The sequence below is a fragment of the Coturnix japonica genome, chromosome Z (genome assembly GCF_054131305.1).
Source record: "Coturnix japonica strain WE chromosome Z, WE-NBRP24, whole genome shotgun sequence".
NCBI classification, from domain to species: domain Eukaryota; kingdom Metazoa; phylum Chordata; class Aves; order Galliformes; family Phasianidae; genus Coturnix; species Coturnix japonica.
This window is the reverse complement of record NC_140702.1, coordinates 38,404,447-38,418,907: the sequence shown is the minus strand read 5'-3', so window position 1 is coordinate 38,418,907 and position 14,461 is coordinate 38,404,447. Positions and strand designations below refer to the sequence as shown.

At 41.6% G+C, this 14,461-nt stretch overlaps 1 protein-coding gene across 13 annotated transcripts in view; it reads left to right on the top strand.

Moving 5' to 3' along the window:
• VPS13A (vacuolar protein sorting 13 homolog A) overlaps positions 1–14,461 on the top strand; it is a 109,365-nt gene that overhangs the window by 10,989 nt on the left and 83,915 nt on the right. For 12 of the 13 annotated variants that reach the window (XR_014939758.1, XR_014939759.1, XR_014939760.1 and 9 more), the window contains exons 9-14: positions 85–165; positions 633–690; positions 1,946–2,073; positions 2,298–2,404; positions 3,101–3,272; positions 3,628–3,690. Coding sequence is in view for 10 of the 13 variants with exons in the window: in XM_032441137.2 (XP_032297028.2) it covers positions 85–165; positions 633–690; positions 1,946–2,073; positions 2,298–2,404; positions 3,101–3,272; positions 3,628–3,690 (609 nt within the window). In the remaining 3 variants the exon portion in view is untranslated. Of the gene's footprint in view, positions 1–84; positions 166–632; positions 691–1,945; positions 2,074–2,297; positions 2,405–3,100; positions 3,273–3,627; positions 3,691–14,461 lie in introns of those variants that run through there. The other variant, XM_085529922.1, reaches the window with a different exon arrangement.

The window sequence follows — 14,461 nt, the reverse complement described above, 5'->3', positions numbered from 1 at the left end:
AATGTTTCTACTAATCCAGACTTTGTGAAGTCCAAATTTCATTTAAAATTCTTAGATTTATTAATATTTATATTCTGTTTTCAGCTTGTACGACTGGATAACCTTTTTGCTTACTGGAATGTGAAATCTGAGATGTTCTATCATAATGGCTATGATGAATCATTGGTAAGCAAGGAATGACTTAAGGTTTCAGCTATTGTTGGTCATACTGTGAAAAACTGAACATGTTTCCCTTTCCGTTCCACTCATTTATGCCAGTATCTTCAAGAAATGTTAGTAACTGATACATCAGGAAAAATACTAAACGTTAAGATTTTAATATGATGGTAATCCAACAGCCATCTGAGAAACTTTGGGGAAAAAAAAAAAGTTCTTTGCTGATTAGAAAAATATTCATAATAGGTGGTCATTTTACTGCTCAGTGATTTAGTAGCTAAAAACAATAGTCCTCTAATATATCAGTTTTGTTATGTTTAAAAATGGATGATTATTTCACATTGAATTGTTGTTCAGAGAGATTATTATATCAAACTGTTGATCTTTTTTATTTTTAAATGTTTAAAATGTAATAGAATTGTGACTTTTTTTTTCTTTCTCTCTCTTTTTTTTTTTTTCTTTTTACTCTATCATAGGTTAGCTTGAAACAGGGAGTTGCCTGCCGCAATGTGATTCCAGTTGGTTATGATTTTGGTAAGTGCTATGTAACTGTTACATATTAGAGGTTGGAAAAAACCATAATCTGTTTTCTAATCTCTGTTTTTTCAGTTGCTAGCTTTGACTCTCTTTACAAGAAAATAAGTGCAAATATCATTTGTTATCTAAGTCCTTACACAGCAGTTCAAAAGGATTAAATGCCAAATTCCAAGATTTGAGATTTATACTCTTAAAATTCATCAGTACCAACAGAAACAGATATTTTAAGCTTTATATCATGCTAATTCTCTGTGACAAGTGAAAATTCTAACTGTTGCAGAGAAACTCTAGTCTGAGACATTGACAGGAAGGTAATAAGTAATAAGTTGTCTTTGTCATTTGAACTGTAAACACAAGTGTAATACCAGCAGATAGAAAGGAGGGGAAAAATGTATCAAAATGGGTACAGGGGGAAAATGAGTACAAAATTTACCACAAAATATGTAGAATAAAACAAAACTTCAGAAAGAATAATGAGCTTAAAGTGAAACAAAATTAAATAGGTGTAAACATTCCTTCATCTTGCAAATATGTTTTCCACATTTATGAACCTGTCAATGGATTTAGAATATTTTTTTTATGTAGATGATGTATCAGTATTTCTATTAGTAAAGGGAATTTCCTTTGATAAGGATATGAACTACATGATTTCAAGTATTATTGTTGGATCATTCTTCCTGAAGTAGATGGAAAACCTGAGTGAAACATAGCTTCTGAAGGCTCTAGTGAATGCTTGATATTGCCAAACTGAGGAATAACATCTATTTTCTGAGTTGATTTTAGTGTGTGATGTGCTTTGCTTGACTTAGCATCCACATTGATTTTTTTCCCATGATTACTTGGACTTGGATTTATAAATGTAGGACATTTATTTATTTATTTAGTAGCGTGAGTGCAACTTAACAAAGAATCTAATGTATCAGTATCATAAAACACAGAGAAAGAAAAATAGAACAAAGAATTGTCCTTTCTATTATATTTTTGGTAAGTCTGTTAATGTGTAGTCCTGAGTTATTAAATGAAAATCATTTGTGGGTCATATAATCAGAATGAAACTGGAAAACTGAATACAGCTTATACTGCATTTTTAGCTGCATTCATCAAGTTTTTATGTTCAGAAGTCTAGCATTTTCCAAGGAATGACCTAGTGTAACCTGAACTGATCACTACTATGTGATCCATTATTTATGGGATTCTTGAAGAGTTCATATCCTTTTTGTTTTTTTCCTTTTATCAACATCTGCTTTTTCAGTATTCCGCCCAATTTCTGCTGAGGCCAAACTTCTTATGAATCCTCGATCTGACGTTGATTTCTCAACACCCAAAATGGATCTAGATATAAGTATCAAGGATGTAGCTGTTGAATTCAATAAGCCACAGGTATAATTATTATTTTTTTAAAATTACATACAGTGGGAAAAGGTTAGTTTGCAATCATATTAAGTAGTAGTGTGTAAGTTTATAATAAACATAAAAAGATGTTTCTTAGTGTTGCTTTTCTTTGCAAATTGTTCTGTCTTTAAGGAAATAGAAATGGTTTACACTGTTTGCAGAAAAACAGTTAACAGTCAAGATGGACTTTTTTTTGTTTTTTGATCTTTTAGTACTTCAGTGTCATGGAGCTTCTTGAGTCTATTGATATGATGACTCGAAATTTGCCGTATAGGAAGTACAGGCCTGATGTTCCACTGCACAACAATGCCAAGATATGGTAGGCCTCGTCATGCTTGGAAAACAATTTGTTAGTTATTTACTCATTTGAAATGTATATCTAGATATAATTTCCTATTTAAGAATGTTAGAACTCACTTCCTCCTAAAACAAAATCCTATTTTGTTTTTTTTGTTTGCTTTAATTTTTCTTAAGATAATCATATTTAAAAACACACAGACACAAAAACAACAGAAAAACTGATGTTTTCAGACTAAGGATGAATATATATTTTGTTTGGAAGCTTGTATTTACTGTCATGAAGTTTATCATTGGAAACTTAAATCTGATAATATTTTAATATTCCAATTCTGTTTTGATGAAGGTGATGTTGTTAGTGCTGCTATGTATTGGGTACTATTATAAGAACATAGCTATTATTTGAAAAATAGGCAAACGTTTTATATACATATGACAAAGAAATATTTATTTTTAGAAGTTGCCTCAAAGACGTTTGCATATGCGTGTGCATATGCACATGATGTTGTTGAGCACTTTTTTCTACAGAGTTATTGATCAATTTTTTTCCTCCCAAAGTTCCTAAACTTAAAGTCCTTGTGTTCATCTATTGAACCAAAGGCATCTACAAGGGATTTCACACTTTCACAACTAGCTATAATAAGTAGGAGTCTGCATAGCTTTAGGTGTCTTTTCAGTATGCCAATAGAAATGTAAGCTATGCTTCATTTGTCCTTAGGTGGAAATATGTTATTTACGGCATCCTTGAAGTAAATGTTCAACGTAGGCTCCAAGTGTGGTCATGGGAACATATTCGACATCATAGGAGTCAAGTGAAGAACTATAGGGAGTTGTATAGAAGAAAGATAACATCAAAAAAACCTACTGAAGAAATCTTAAAATCGTTGGAGGTCAGCCATTTTCTGCTAACAGCTTTATCTTAATGTTTGTTTGAACATAAATGCACATGTGTTTGTAAGCACTAGTTTGGAATATAACTTCAGCAACCTGACTTGCAACTTCATCAGTAATTTTTTTTTTTTTTTAGTATTAATGAGCATATGAGGTAATCTTAGGTTACTAATTGCACTGAAGAAAAAAAAACTTAGGTGCTTTTCTTCTCCAGCTTCCTTTTGATTTTTGAACTTGAGCAAATTACTGGAACTCTGTGGAAAGAGTAGTTAGTTGTTGCTTTCTGTAAGACTGTGAGCAATTAAATCTTATCAAATGAAAATGTCCCAAAATAAATTCTCTCCTCTCTTTTAGGAATTTGAAAAGATCTTGGATATTTTTAACATCACGCTTGCAAGGCAACAAGCAGAAGTTGAGGTAAAATTTCATCATCTGACAAAAGGGATGAAGGATAATAAAAAAGGCTATTTAAAGCATGTTAAGAGGAAGACGAGGGAGAATGTGGGTCCCCTACTAAGTGAGGGGGGTGTTCTGGTAACAGGGAGATAAGGGAGAAGGCGGAAATACTGAATACCTTCTTTGCTTCTGTCTTCAGTGAAAAAGCTCTCCCTCAGTAATCCCAGACTCTGGAGGTTAGTGAGAGCATCTGGGGAATGGAAGACTTGCCTTTAGTCAGGGAAGAGGTGGTCCGTGAGTGTCTATGCAACACCAATGTTCATAAATCCATGGGACCCGATGGGGTGCTTCCACAGGTGCTGAGGGAGCTAGCAGAGGTGACTGCTAAACTGCTCTCTATCATCTTTGAGAGGTCTTGGGAGTATGGGGGAGGTGCCTGAAGACTGGAGGATAGCCAGTGTCACTCCAGGCTTCAAAAAGGGCAAGAAGGAAGATTTGGGTAATTACAGGCCAGTCAGCCTCACCTCTGTCCCTGGAAAGGTGATGGAACAGCTTGTGCTCGATGCCATCTCCCGGAAATTGGAAGAAAAGGAGGTTATCAGGAGGAGTCAGCATGGGTTCACCAAGGGGAGGTCGTGCTCGACCAACCCGGGGGTAGAGCAGTGGATGTAGTCTACCTTGATTTCAGCAAGGCATTTGATACTGTCTCCCACGACATCCTTCTAACAAAGCTGGGGAAGTGTGGAATAGATGAGTGGACAATGAGGTGGGTTGAGAACTGTCTGTCTGGCAGAGCACAGAGGGTCATCTTTGGCGGTGCAGTCTGGTTGGAGACTCTGTTCCCCAGGGGTCGGTACTGGGTCTTGGCTTGTTCAACATCTTCATCAATGATTGTGATGAGGGGATAGTGGCAAGTTTGCTGATGATATGAAGATGGGAGGATGGGCTGACACGCCTGAAGGCTGTGCTGCCATTCAGCGAGACCTGGACAGGCTGGAGAGCTGGGCAGTAAGAAACCAGATGAGGTTTAACAAAAATGAGTGTAGAGTCTTGCACCTATGGAGGAATAATTGCATGCACCAGTACAGGTTGGGTGATGACCTGCTGGAGAGGGACCTGGGTGTCCTGGTGGATGACAGGTTGGCCATGAGCCAGCAGTGTGTTCTCATGGCCAAAAAGGCCAATAGAATTCTGGGGTGCATTAAGAAGAGCGTGGCCAGCAGGTCGAGGGAGGTGATCCTCCCCCACTACTCTGTGCTGGTAAGACCTCATCTGGAGTACTGTGTCCAGTTCTGAGCTCCCCACTACAAAAAAAACAGGGATCTCTTGGAAAGAGTCCAGTGGAGGGCCATAAAAATGGTGAAGGGCCTAGAGCATATCCCTTATGAAGAAAGGCTAAGTGAGCTGGGTCTGGTTAGCCTTGAGGAAAGAAGGATGAGAGGGAACCTGATCCAGGTCTATAAATATCTGAGGTGTGGGGGGCAAAGTGGCAAGGCCAGACTCTTTTCAGCAGTATGTGGAGACAGGACAAGGGGAAATGGCTGGAAACTAGAGCATAGGAAATTCTGCATGAATGTGCACAAGAACTTAGTTATGGTGAGGGTGACGGAGCACTGGAACAAGCTGCCTGGAGTGGGGGTTGTGGAGTCTCCTTCTCTGGAGATATTCAAGACTCGCCTGGATGCCTGTGTGACCTGGTGTAGGGAACCTGCTTTGGCAGGGGGTTTGGACTCGATGATCCCTGGGGGTCTCTTCCTACCCTTACGATTCTGTTATTCTGTGATCATTTAATTGAGTCTAGTGACATCAACAACATGAAACTGTGTGTATACTTTAGGCAGATGCATTTTAGTTTTGGTGTTTGAACTATGCTGCCTACAGTCTTTTAGTCTACTTGTGTTTCATGTTAGTTATTATAATGCTCAGTTTCAGACTCCAACTAAGCAGAAATTAGTTTCATATATAGCTTCCTTAGAATAACTGATCGGTGGTAAATTTAATCCCACAATTCTTACAGAAGATCTACTGTGAAATTTGGTCAAATAATGAAAGTTTAAAATAAGATGAAAGTGGTTATGTCTGTAGTTTGGAAATTTTCTGTTTTTTGTTGGTTTTTTTTTTCCTCTTTTTTCCTCAAACAGCCTAAACTTGATTAGTTTTATTCATTTCCTTCTTAGTACCCTATTATAGTTTTGACACCTATATATCTAGTATGTTCACATATTTGTTACTATTTGCAAATGTTATTTCAAATACAGCTAATGCAGAAAAAAACCCTGAATTGATGGTTACTCTGCAGTAAAGTGATGTGATTTCAGAAGTAAGAAAAGACAGCCTTAACAAACTTGTGTTAGTGTACTCCTGTGTAGTGTTAGTGTTCTCAGTGTAGTGTCTGAGCATTGTTCCAGAAGAAGTAAAATCTGCATAGTTTTTATGAAATCTTTGAAAGGGTCTTTTTCTGTTAGTAATCATTGTGACTAGAAACAGAATATGAAGTTTAGAATAGCTGATAATTAAAATTCACTATCTGCAGTCATTTGTTACCACAGTACTCGAATGAGACATTTAAAATTTTTCTTTTGTAGAGTATTTGAAGTGCAGTGTGAATGCAATTGGAGCAGTACTAATGTATTGGTAAAACAAATCTCAGAACAGGAATCTATAAATGTGTTGTGTTTTTTTTTCCTTACCATTGTTTGTATATGTCTGTATTTAGGTGCATGTATAATCATTATTTAGACTTTAACAGAACAGGAAGACGTGTTCATGTTCCTCCTCTTCAGTTGCTTGGCTGAACTGAAGTGCTTTTCCTTAGCAGTTTTTGTTTTGTTTTAGTTCTCATTTCATTTTGTCTTTTTTATTTATTTATTTTAATTATTTTAACCTTGTGCCATGAAGTTACTTTTGGTTTTGTTTCTTTCCTCCCAGCTCTGGTGAGGTGAGAAAGATCCTGGAGAATTTCCAGTATTTTTTCTTCCTTTTTCCCTTCTGACTTATAGTCATGCTGATGAAAATAAGTATGAAATTAATCTTTACAAACGGTTATATCATACTATGTTCCTATATTGATCATCATGTTCCAGTCCTTAGTTTTAAGACGAGTTTCTGTAGTGCTTAGGTGAAGGCTGTAAGCAAATTCTTTTTTATTTCTGTCACGGTTTGAACGAAAAATCCACCTGCGTCCGTGACAGGGGGCCGTGGGCCCTGGAGGGGCCCTAGGCCAAAAGGAAAAAAGTTAATTAGGAAAAGAAAACAGCGGCAACGATCTAAGGAGGCACACTTATTTACTAAATGCTATATCGAAATACCGGATAACACAATATAATACAATATAATTGAAAATTGAAAATTGAGCTAACGAATCAAGCAAAATAGGAGAGAGAATGAGTCCCGTAACCGAGAGGCCTACTGTGAATCTAGGCGAACGGCTGAAGGCTCCCACACACTCCCCTGAACGCCAGATCTCGAAAAACGTCAGTCTAGTCTGCGACAGAGTTAATATAGAGTCCAGGTCCCGTGACCTATCGTGTTGCTCTCTGGGAGATGTAGTCTTCTTCTGTAAGTTGCAGATTCAGTAAAATTATTCATGCTTTATATGATGTTATGATGTGGAATACTGATAGCAAAATTACAAAATTATTAAACCATGACATTCCACCCCTTATTCTACATCATTACATTATGTATATACATACATACATACACACTCATACGTGTAGTTGTGAATAATCAGTAACCTTATTTTCTCAACAATTTATATTTGTTCCATACAAATCTCTAAGTTGAGAACAAAACTCTATACCTTAACCTACTATTTATTAATTTTGAGAAAATGGCAAAACTGCCAGAAAAAGGAAAACATGTCAGCGGTAGAGGGGAAAGGCAGCGCTAGTAGGGCGTCCCCCACATCAAGGTGCACTCATCCTTTCCCAGCCACCACAGCATATTTCCTTTTGACTTATACTTCTTTCCATGTGTGCTCTACACATGCATGGCCAGTGCACGATATAGAGTCCAGATGGAAAACTTGCTTACAGAATGCCTAATTAAGGTATATGGGAAAAAAAAAGTGTTTCCTTAACATTAATCCACTCTATCTTAAGTCCTGTACCTAATTGAACTATCTTCTGAGACTCTACCTATATATCTACAGGAAATCATTGGCTGCACTCCCCCAACATCAAATTCCCTTGTGGTACACATTGAACATTCCCATTTTTGTCCATCACTCACCACGTGCATCCAGGTCCCTGGGCAAAGACAGTACCCCGGAGAGGTTTGCCCTTTCCAGATTCTGGAAGGACCCAAACCGTCTTTCCCAACACACTCTTTATGTGTACTACAGGAACCTTACCTCCCTCCACGGTACGTAGGGAGCTGGATTGGTTAGGACCATTATGATTACTAGATCCTCGAGTGTTGACTAACCAGGTGGCTTCTGCTAAATGGTTCTCCCAGTTTTTATACGTTCCGCCACCCATTGCTTTCAACATAGTTTTCAACAACCCATTGAGTCGTTCAATCTTACCAGAAGCTGGTGCATGATAGGGAATGTGGTAAATCCACTCAATGCCATGATTTTTGGCCCAAGTGGTTACAAGAGAATTTTTAAAATGGGTCCCATTATCTGATTCAATTCTTTCCGGAGTGCCATGCCGCCACAGGATTTGCTTTTCCAACCCTAATATGGTGTTTCGGGCGGTAGCATGGGGTACTGCGTATGTTTCGAGCCACCCAGTGGTTGCCTCCACCATGGTGAGTACATAACGCTTACCATTGCGAGATCGTGGCAAGGTGATATAATCAACCTGCCATGCCTCTCCATATTTATACTTTTGCCATCACCCTTCCCCCCAAAAAGGTTTCATCCTCTTGGCTTGTTTAATTATGGCACATGTTTCACAATCACGAATAACCTGAGCAATAGCGTCCATAGTTAAGTCCACCCCTCGGTCTCTGGCCCACTTATATGTTGCATCCCTTCCTTGATGACCTGAAGTCTCGTGGGCCCACCGAGCTAGGAATAATTCACCCTTGTTCTGCCAGTCCAAGTCTATTTGAGCCACCTCAATTTTGGCAGCTCGATCAACTTGATGGTTATTTTAATGTTCTTCAGTAGCTTTACTTTTAGGCACATGAGCATCTACATGGCGCACCTTTAAAACAATGTTCCTTATTCGGGCAGCAATGTCTTTCCACAGTTCAGCAGCCCAAACAGGTTTCCCCTTTCGTTGCCAATTATCATCTTCCCACTGTTGCAACCACCCCCATAAGGCATTTGCCACCATCTATGAATCAGTATAAAGATGAAGCATTGGCCACCTCTCCCGTTCAGCCACATCTAAAGCTAGCTGAACAGCCTTTACCTCTGCGAATTGACTTGATTGTCCTTTACCTTCAGTGGCCTCTGCAACTTGTCGTGTGGGGCTCCATACAGCAGCTTTCCATCTGCGATGCTTCCCTACAATACGACATGATCCGTCTGTGAATAGGGCAAATTTCTTTTCGTTTTCTGGTAGCTCATTGTATGGTGGTTCCTCTTTAGCACGTGATACCTCTTCTGTAGGTGGTGTTTCAATTTTTTTACTCTCAGGCCAGTCCATGATCACTTCTAGAATTCCAGGGTGGCTGAGTTTTCCCATTCGAGCTCGTTGAGTAATTAATGAAATCCACTTACTCCAAGTGGCATCAGTAGCATGATGGGTGGAGGGAACCTGTCCTTTAAACATCCAGTTTATTACTGGCAAGCGAGGTGCTAGAAGAAGCTGAACCTCTGTCCCAACTACTTCAGAATCAGCCCGAACCCCCTCATACACGGCTAAGATCTCCTTCTCATTCGGAGTGTATTGCTCCTCAGACCCTTTATATGCTCGACTCCAAAATCCTAGGGGTCGGCCTCGGGTCTTTCCTGAGGCTCTTTGCCACAAACTCCAGGTGGGACCTTTCTCTCCAGCAGCAGTGTAGAGGATGTTCTTCACATCCTGTCCCGTCCGTACTGGCCCCAAGGCCACGGCACGGGCTATTTCTTGTTTATCTGCTCAAAAGCCTGCTGCTGCTCAGGACCCCATGAGAAATTATTCTTCTTCCGTGTTACCTGATAGAGAGGGCTCACTATGTGGCTGTAGTTTGGGACATGCATTCTCCAAAAGCCCACTACTCCCAGAAAAGATTGGGTCTCTGTTTTATTTGTGGGCGGAGACATAGCAGTGATTTTGTCAATCACATCTGCTGGGATGTGACGATGTCCATCTTGCCATTTTATACCTAAGAACTGGATTTCCTGGGCAGGCCCCTTCACCTTGCTGCGCTTAATGGCAAAACCAGCTTTCAAAAGAATTTGGATTATCTGTTTCCCTTTCTTGGAAACCTCTGCTGCTGTATGGCCCCACACTACAATGTCATCAATATACTGCAAGTGTTCAGGAGCATTACCCTGTTCCAAAACAGCTTGGATCAATCCATGGCAAATTGTTGGGCTGTGCTTCCACCCCTGAGGTAAACGGTTCCAGGTATACTGAATACCTCTCCAGGTAAAAGCAAACTGTGGCCTACATTTTGCAGCCAATGGGATGGAAAAGAAGGCATTAGCAATATCAATGGTGGCATACCACCTAGCTTCTTTTGACTCCAATTCATACTGGAGTTCTAGCATGTCTGGTACAGCAGCCCTTAATGGAGGTGTAACTTCATTCAGGCCACGGTAATCTACCGTCAGACTCCATTCCCCACTGGTTTTACGCACTGGCCATATGGCGATGTTAAAATGCGAGTGCGTTTTGCTAATCACTCCCTGATTTTCTAATTGGCGAATTAGCTTGTGAATGGGGAGCAATGAGTCCCTATAGGTGCGGTACTGCCGTCTGTGAACCACTTTGGTGGCAATTGGTACCTCTTGGTCTTTTACCTGGAGCAATCCCACAGCAGAAGGATCATCTGACAGACCAGGTAAAGCTGACAGCTGCTTAACACCGTTTGTGTTAACAGCAGCTATCCCAAAGGCCCATCGATACCCCTTGGGATCCTTAAAATATCCCATCCTAAGGTAATCGATTCCCAGTATACATGGAGCCTCTGGACCAGTCACAATAGGGTGTCTCTGCCAGTTTTTACCAGTGAGGCTTATTTCGGCCTCCAACATAGTCAATTCTTGGGAACCCCCAGTCACTCCATGGATATATATTGGTTGTGTCCCTTGGTGACTTGAGGGCATTAGGGTGCATTGTGCACCAGTGTCCACCAAGGCTTTATATTTCTGTGGTTGAGATGTGCCAGGCCACTTAATCCACACAGTCCAGTATACTCTATTGTCCCTTTCCCCCCCTGGCTGGGGGCAGGGCCCCTCTATTGTTTACCTCGTTGACTTGCAGCAACTGGAACTCTCCCCTTCTTGGAAGAGTTCACCTTGGTAGTTGTTTCACCTTGTAATTCTTTCACTCGTGCCTGAAGTGCAGAAGTGGATGAATTACACCACTTCTTCATGTCCTCCCCATGACTGCAGAGGAAAAGCAACAAGGCAAGACGTGTAGTCTCATCGTTGATTCGAGGTGACTTATCATTGTCATTTGCTTGAATACGAGGACGTCTCTTTTTAATGGTTGAGATTTTCGATGATACAGGTCGAGAGGAACTCATGTTGTTTAGCTTCCTCAATAGGCGATTGTGGAAATCCTGGTTTCCATCATCTTGTACCACCGTGGATTCATCTACATCAGGCACATTAGCCAATTTGTCAATAATATCATTTTGTGTTCCCTCCATTTCGTTTAATGTTTCCACAATTTTGACAATGGCTGAAGTATACAGATTAACTTCTGTAGCGCTTATAAATAATTCAAGTTCCTGAAGTCTGCCAATTAGTTCATTCACAAAGGGTTTCCTGTCCCCTTTGCCATATACTAATGCAAGTGCACTGGCATGCTTTTCTGGAGCTGCTTTTGTAAAGTCACGCCACATTTGTCGTGGAACGCGGACTGTTTCAGGATCATGTAATTGGTCTGGATCATTACGATTGAACTCGCGGCTGTATAGCATTTCCACCAGAGCATTTTCTCTCAAAAATTGGATACCTTTCTCAATATCAGTCCATTTCTTTCTCTCAGGCTCCAAGTCCCGTTTAAAGGGGAATCTATCTCTTACCGCTATCAACATCCGCTTCCAGAGGGTGTAGGACCGATTTTGGCATGTGCCAATACCTCTGTCCACACGTGAGTCCCTGGAAATGCTACCCAGTTGGCGAGCTTCACTGCCATCGAGCCATGCACTGTTGGCACCATTGTCCCAGCAGCGAAGTAACCAAGTGACCATATTTTCTTTTGGCTGACGTGTGTAATCCTTTCTTAGATCTCACTCAGTTTGAAAGATCGATCAATAATGGTCGTAATACTTTGCTCACCTTTTGCTCTATGAAGAGTCCCAGGTGTTGATGGTGGCAACTGTGTTGATGAGGCTGCCCCATCTATAAGTTTGGACTTGAGAAATTCTTGTAAAGAAAAACTAGCTTTTGGCTCCTCTTCTGACTCTGACCCTGACCCTGACGCTTGTGTTATTTCCTCCAGGTAACCCTCCTTCTTTTTCCTCTCTCCTAACTTTCTCTGCTCCTCTAACTTCTTCTGCTCCTCTATCATCTTCTTATACCCCTTTAACATCCTCTGCTCCTTCAACTTCTTCTGGTCTTCTGACTCCCCCTGCTCTCCCGAGTCCCCTGAGTCTCCTGAGTCCTGCTCTCCTAACTCCCTCCGCTCTTCTAACTCCTTCTGCATTTTCTCTAACTGAGTTGAAACTTGTTTTGTCTTTTGCCCTCTTACAGGGGCAACCAACATTGTATCTGGTGTCCCCGATGGTTGGTCCAATTGGACTACATGTGCCCCCGGTGGCTGGTCAAATTGAACTACATGTGCCCCCGGTGGCTGGTCAAATTGGACTACATGCGCCCCCAGTGGCTGGCCAAATTGGACTACATGTGCCCCTGGTAGTTGGTTAAATACATTCAACTCACCCTGGAGGGCACATAGCTGGTCTCGGAGAGCGTTCTGCTCAAACTGGACGGCACCAAGCTCAGTCTGGAGGCTGTTGTAGTTAGACTGGAGAGTGTTGTACCCAAACTGGAGGACGTTATGCTCGGCCTGGAGTGCAGTGTGCTCAGTCTGGAGAGTGTTGAGCTCGGTCCGGAGGGCATTGTGCTCGGTCTGAAGAGCGTTATGCTTGGACTGGAGGGCATTATGCTCAGACTGAAGAGTGTTGTGCTTGGTCTGGAGGGTGTCACAATTGGGTTGAAGGGCATCGTGCTTAGGCTGGAGGGTGCCGCGCTCAGACTGGAGGGCGTCATACTTGGACTGGAGAGTATTGTACCCAGACCAGAGAGCGTTGTGCTCAGTCTGGAGAGTATTGTGCTCGGTCCGGAGGGCATTGTGCTCAGTCTGAAGAGCGTTATGCTCGGACCGGAGGGCGTTATGCACAGACTGAAGAGTGTTGTGCTCGGACTGGAGGGTGTCGCAGTTGGGTTGGAAGGCATCGTACTTGGCCTGGAGGGTGCCGCACTCAGACTGGACGGCGTCATACTTGGACTGGAGAGTTTTTTGCTCGGTCTGGAGGGCATTGTGCTCGGTCCGGAGGGCATCGCGCTCAGTCTGGAGAGTGTTGTACTCGGACCGGAGGGCGCTGTGCTCGGACTGGAGAGTGTCGTGCTCGGACCGGAGGGTGCTGTGCTCGGACTGGAGAGTGTCATGCTCGGACCGGAGGGCGCTGTGCTCGGACTGGAGAGTGTCATGCTCGGACCGGAGGGTGCTGTGCTTGGACTGGAGAGTGTTGAGTTGGGATTGCAGGGAGCTTTTCTCATCCCAAAGTTTTTCTGCGTCAGCTCTAAGATTCTCTTTCTCGTACCAGATTGAGTCTCGTTGGTACAGGAGATCTTTTCTCTCAGCTTCAAAAGCTTTTTCTCTCTCTACCTTCTCAGTCCAAAGTTTTTCTGCCTCAGCTCTAAGACTCTCCTTCTCGGCCCTGAGACTCTCTCTCTCAGCTTCAAAAACTTCCCTCTCAGGAATGGTATTGAATAAGGCCCGATAAGCATTAGCTAGGCCCAAAATCATTTGTGCCTCCTGAGATCTGCCTGAGCCACAACATTCCTGCCTCAAATATGCAATCAAACTCTCAGGATTCTTCAAGTGTTCAGGAGTGAAGCTCCATAACACTGAAGATGTCTGTCCTTTGAGAATCTCTTCAAAGCCTCTCCACACTCCCTGCCACTCAGTATTCTCTGGTTCTAGGGAAGACTTCCTCCGGATGTTATAAATCCAGATACTGAGTGAGATTATTACAATAATCAACAGTAAGATCAGGGAGATTAAGAGTGTGGCCCACTGATCATTCAAAAACTGCATAAAGGATTCATAGAAAGAAAGAGGAGCACGCTTAAAAATCACCATTTCTGTATAATTAGTTGCATTAGTTGCTCCCTCTGGAGCTGTACGCAGATACGAAGTGAGCATTGCTAACCATGCTTTCAATCCATTATACAATTGTATAGCTCCATAAGAAAAAGTGGCTAGCTTAAACATGACCCAATATGTTCGGAGCGTCTCAAAAAAGGAACCAATGGCACACAGTCCCTGGTAAAACAAATTTAGTAGAGAAAACATTTTTTTTTTTTTTCCCCCCTTTTTTCTTCAATAGAGAGAAAAAAAGTAAAAGAAAACAAAGCTCAGCAGTGTTTATAAAATATACCGGAGTATTGGCAGTCCGCCTGGACTTTCAAGGTCAAGCTCGCAGGTGCAGAATCGCAAACCTAAGATAGCTC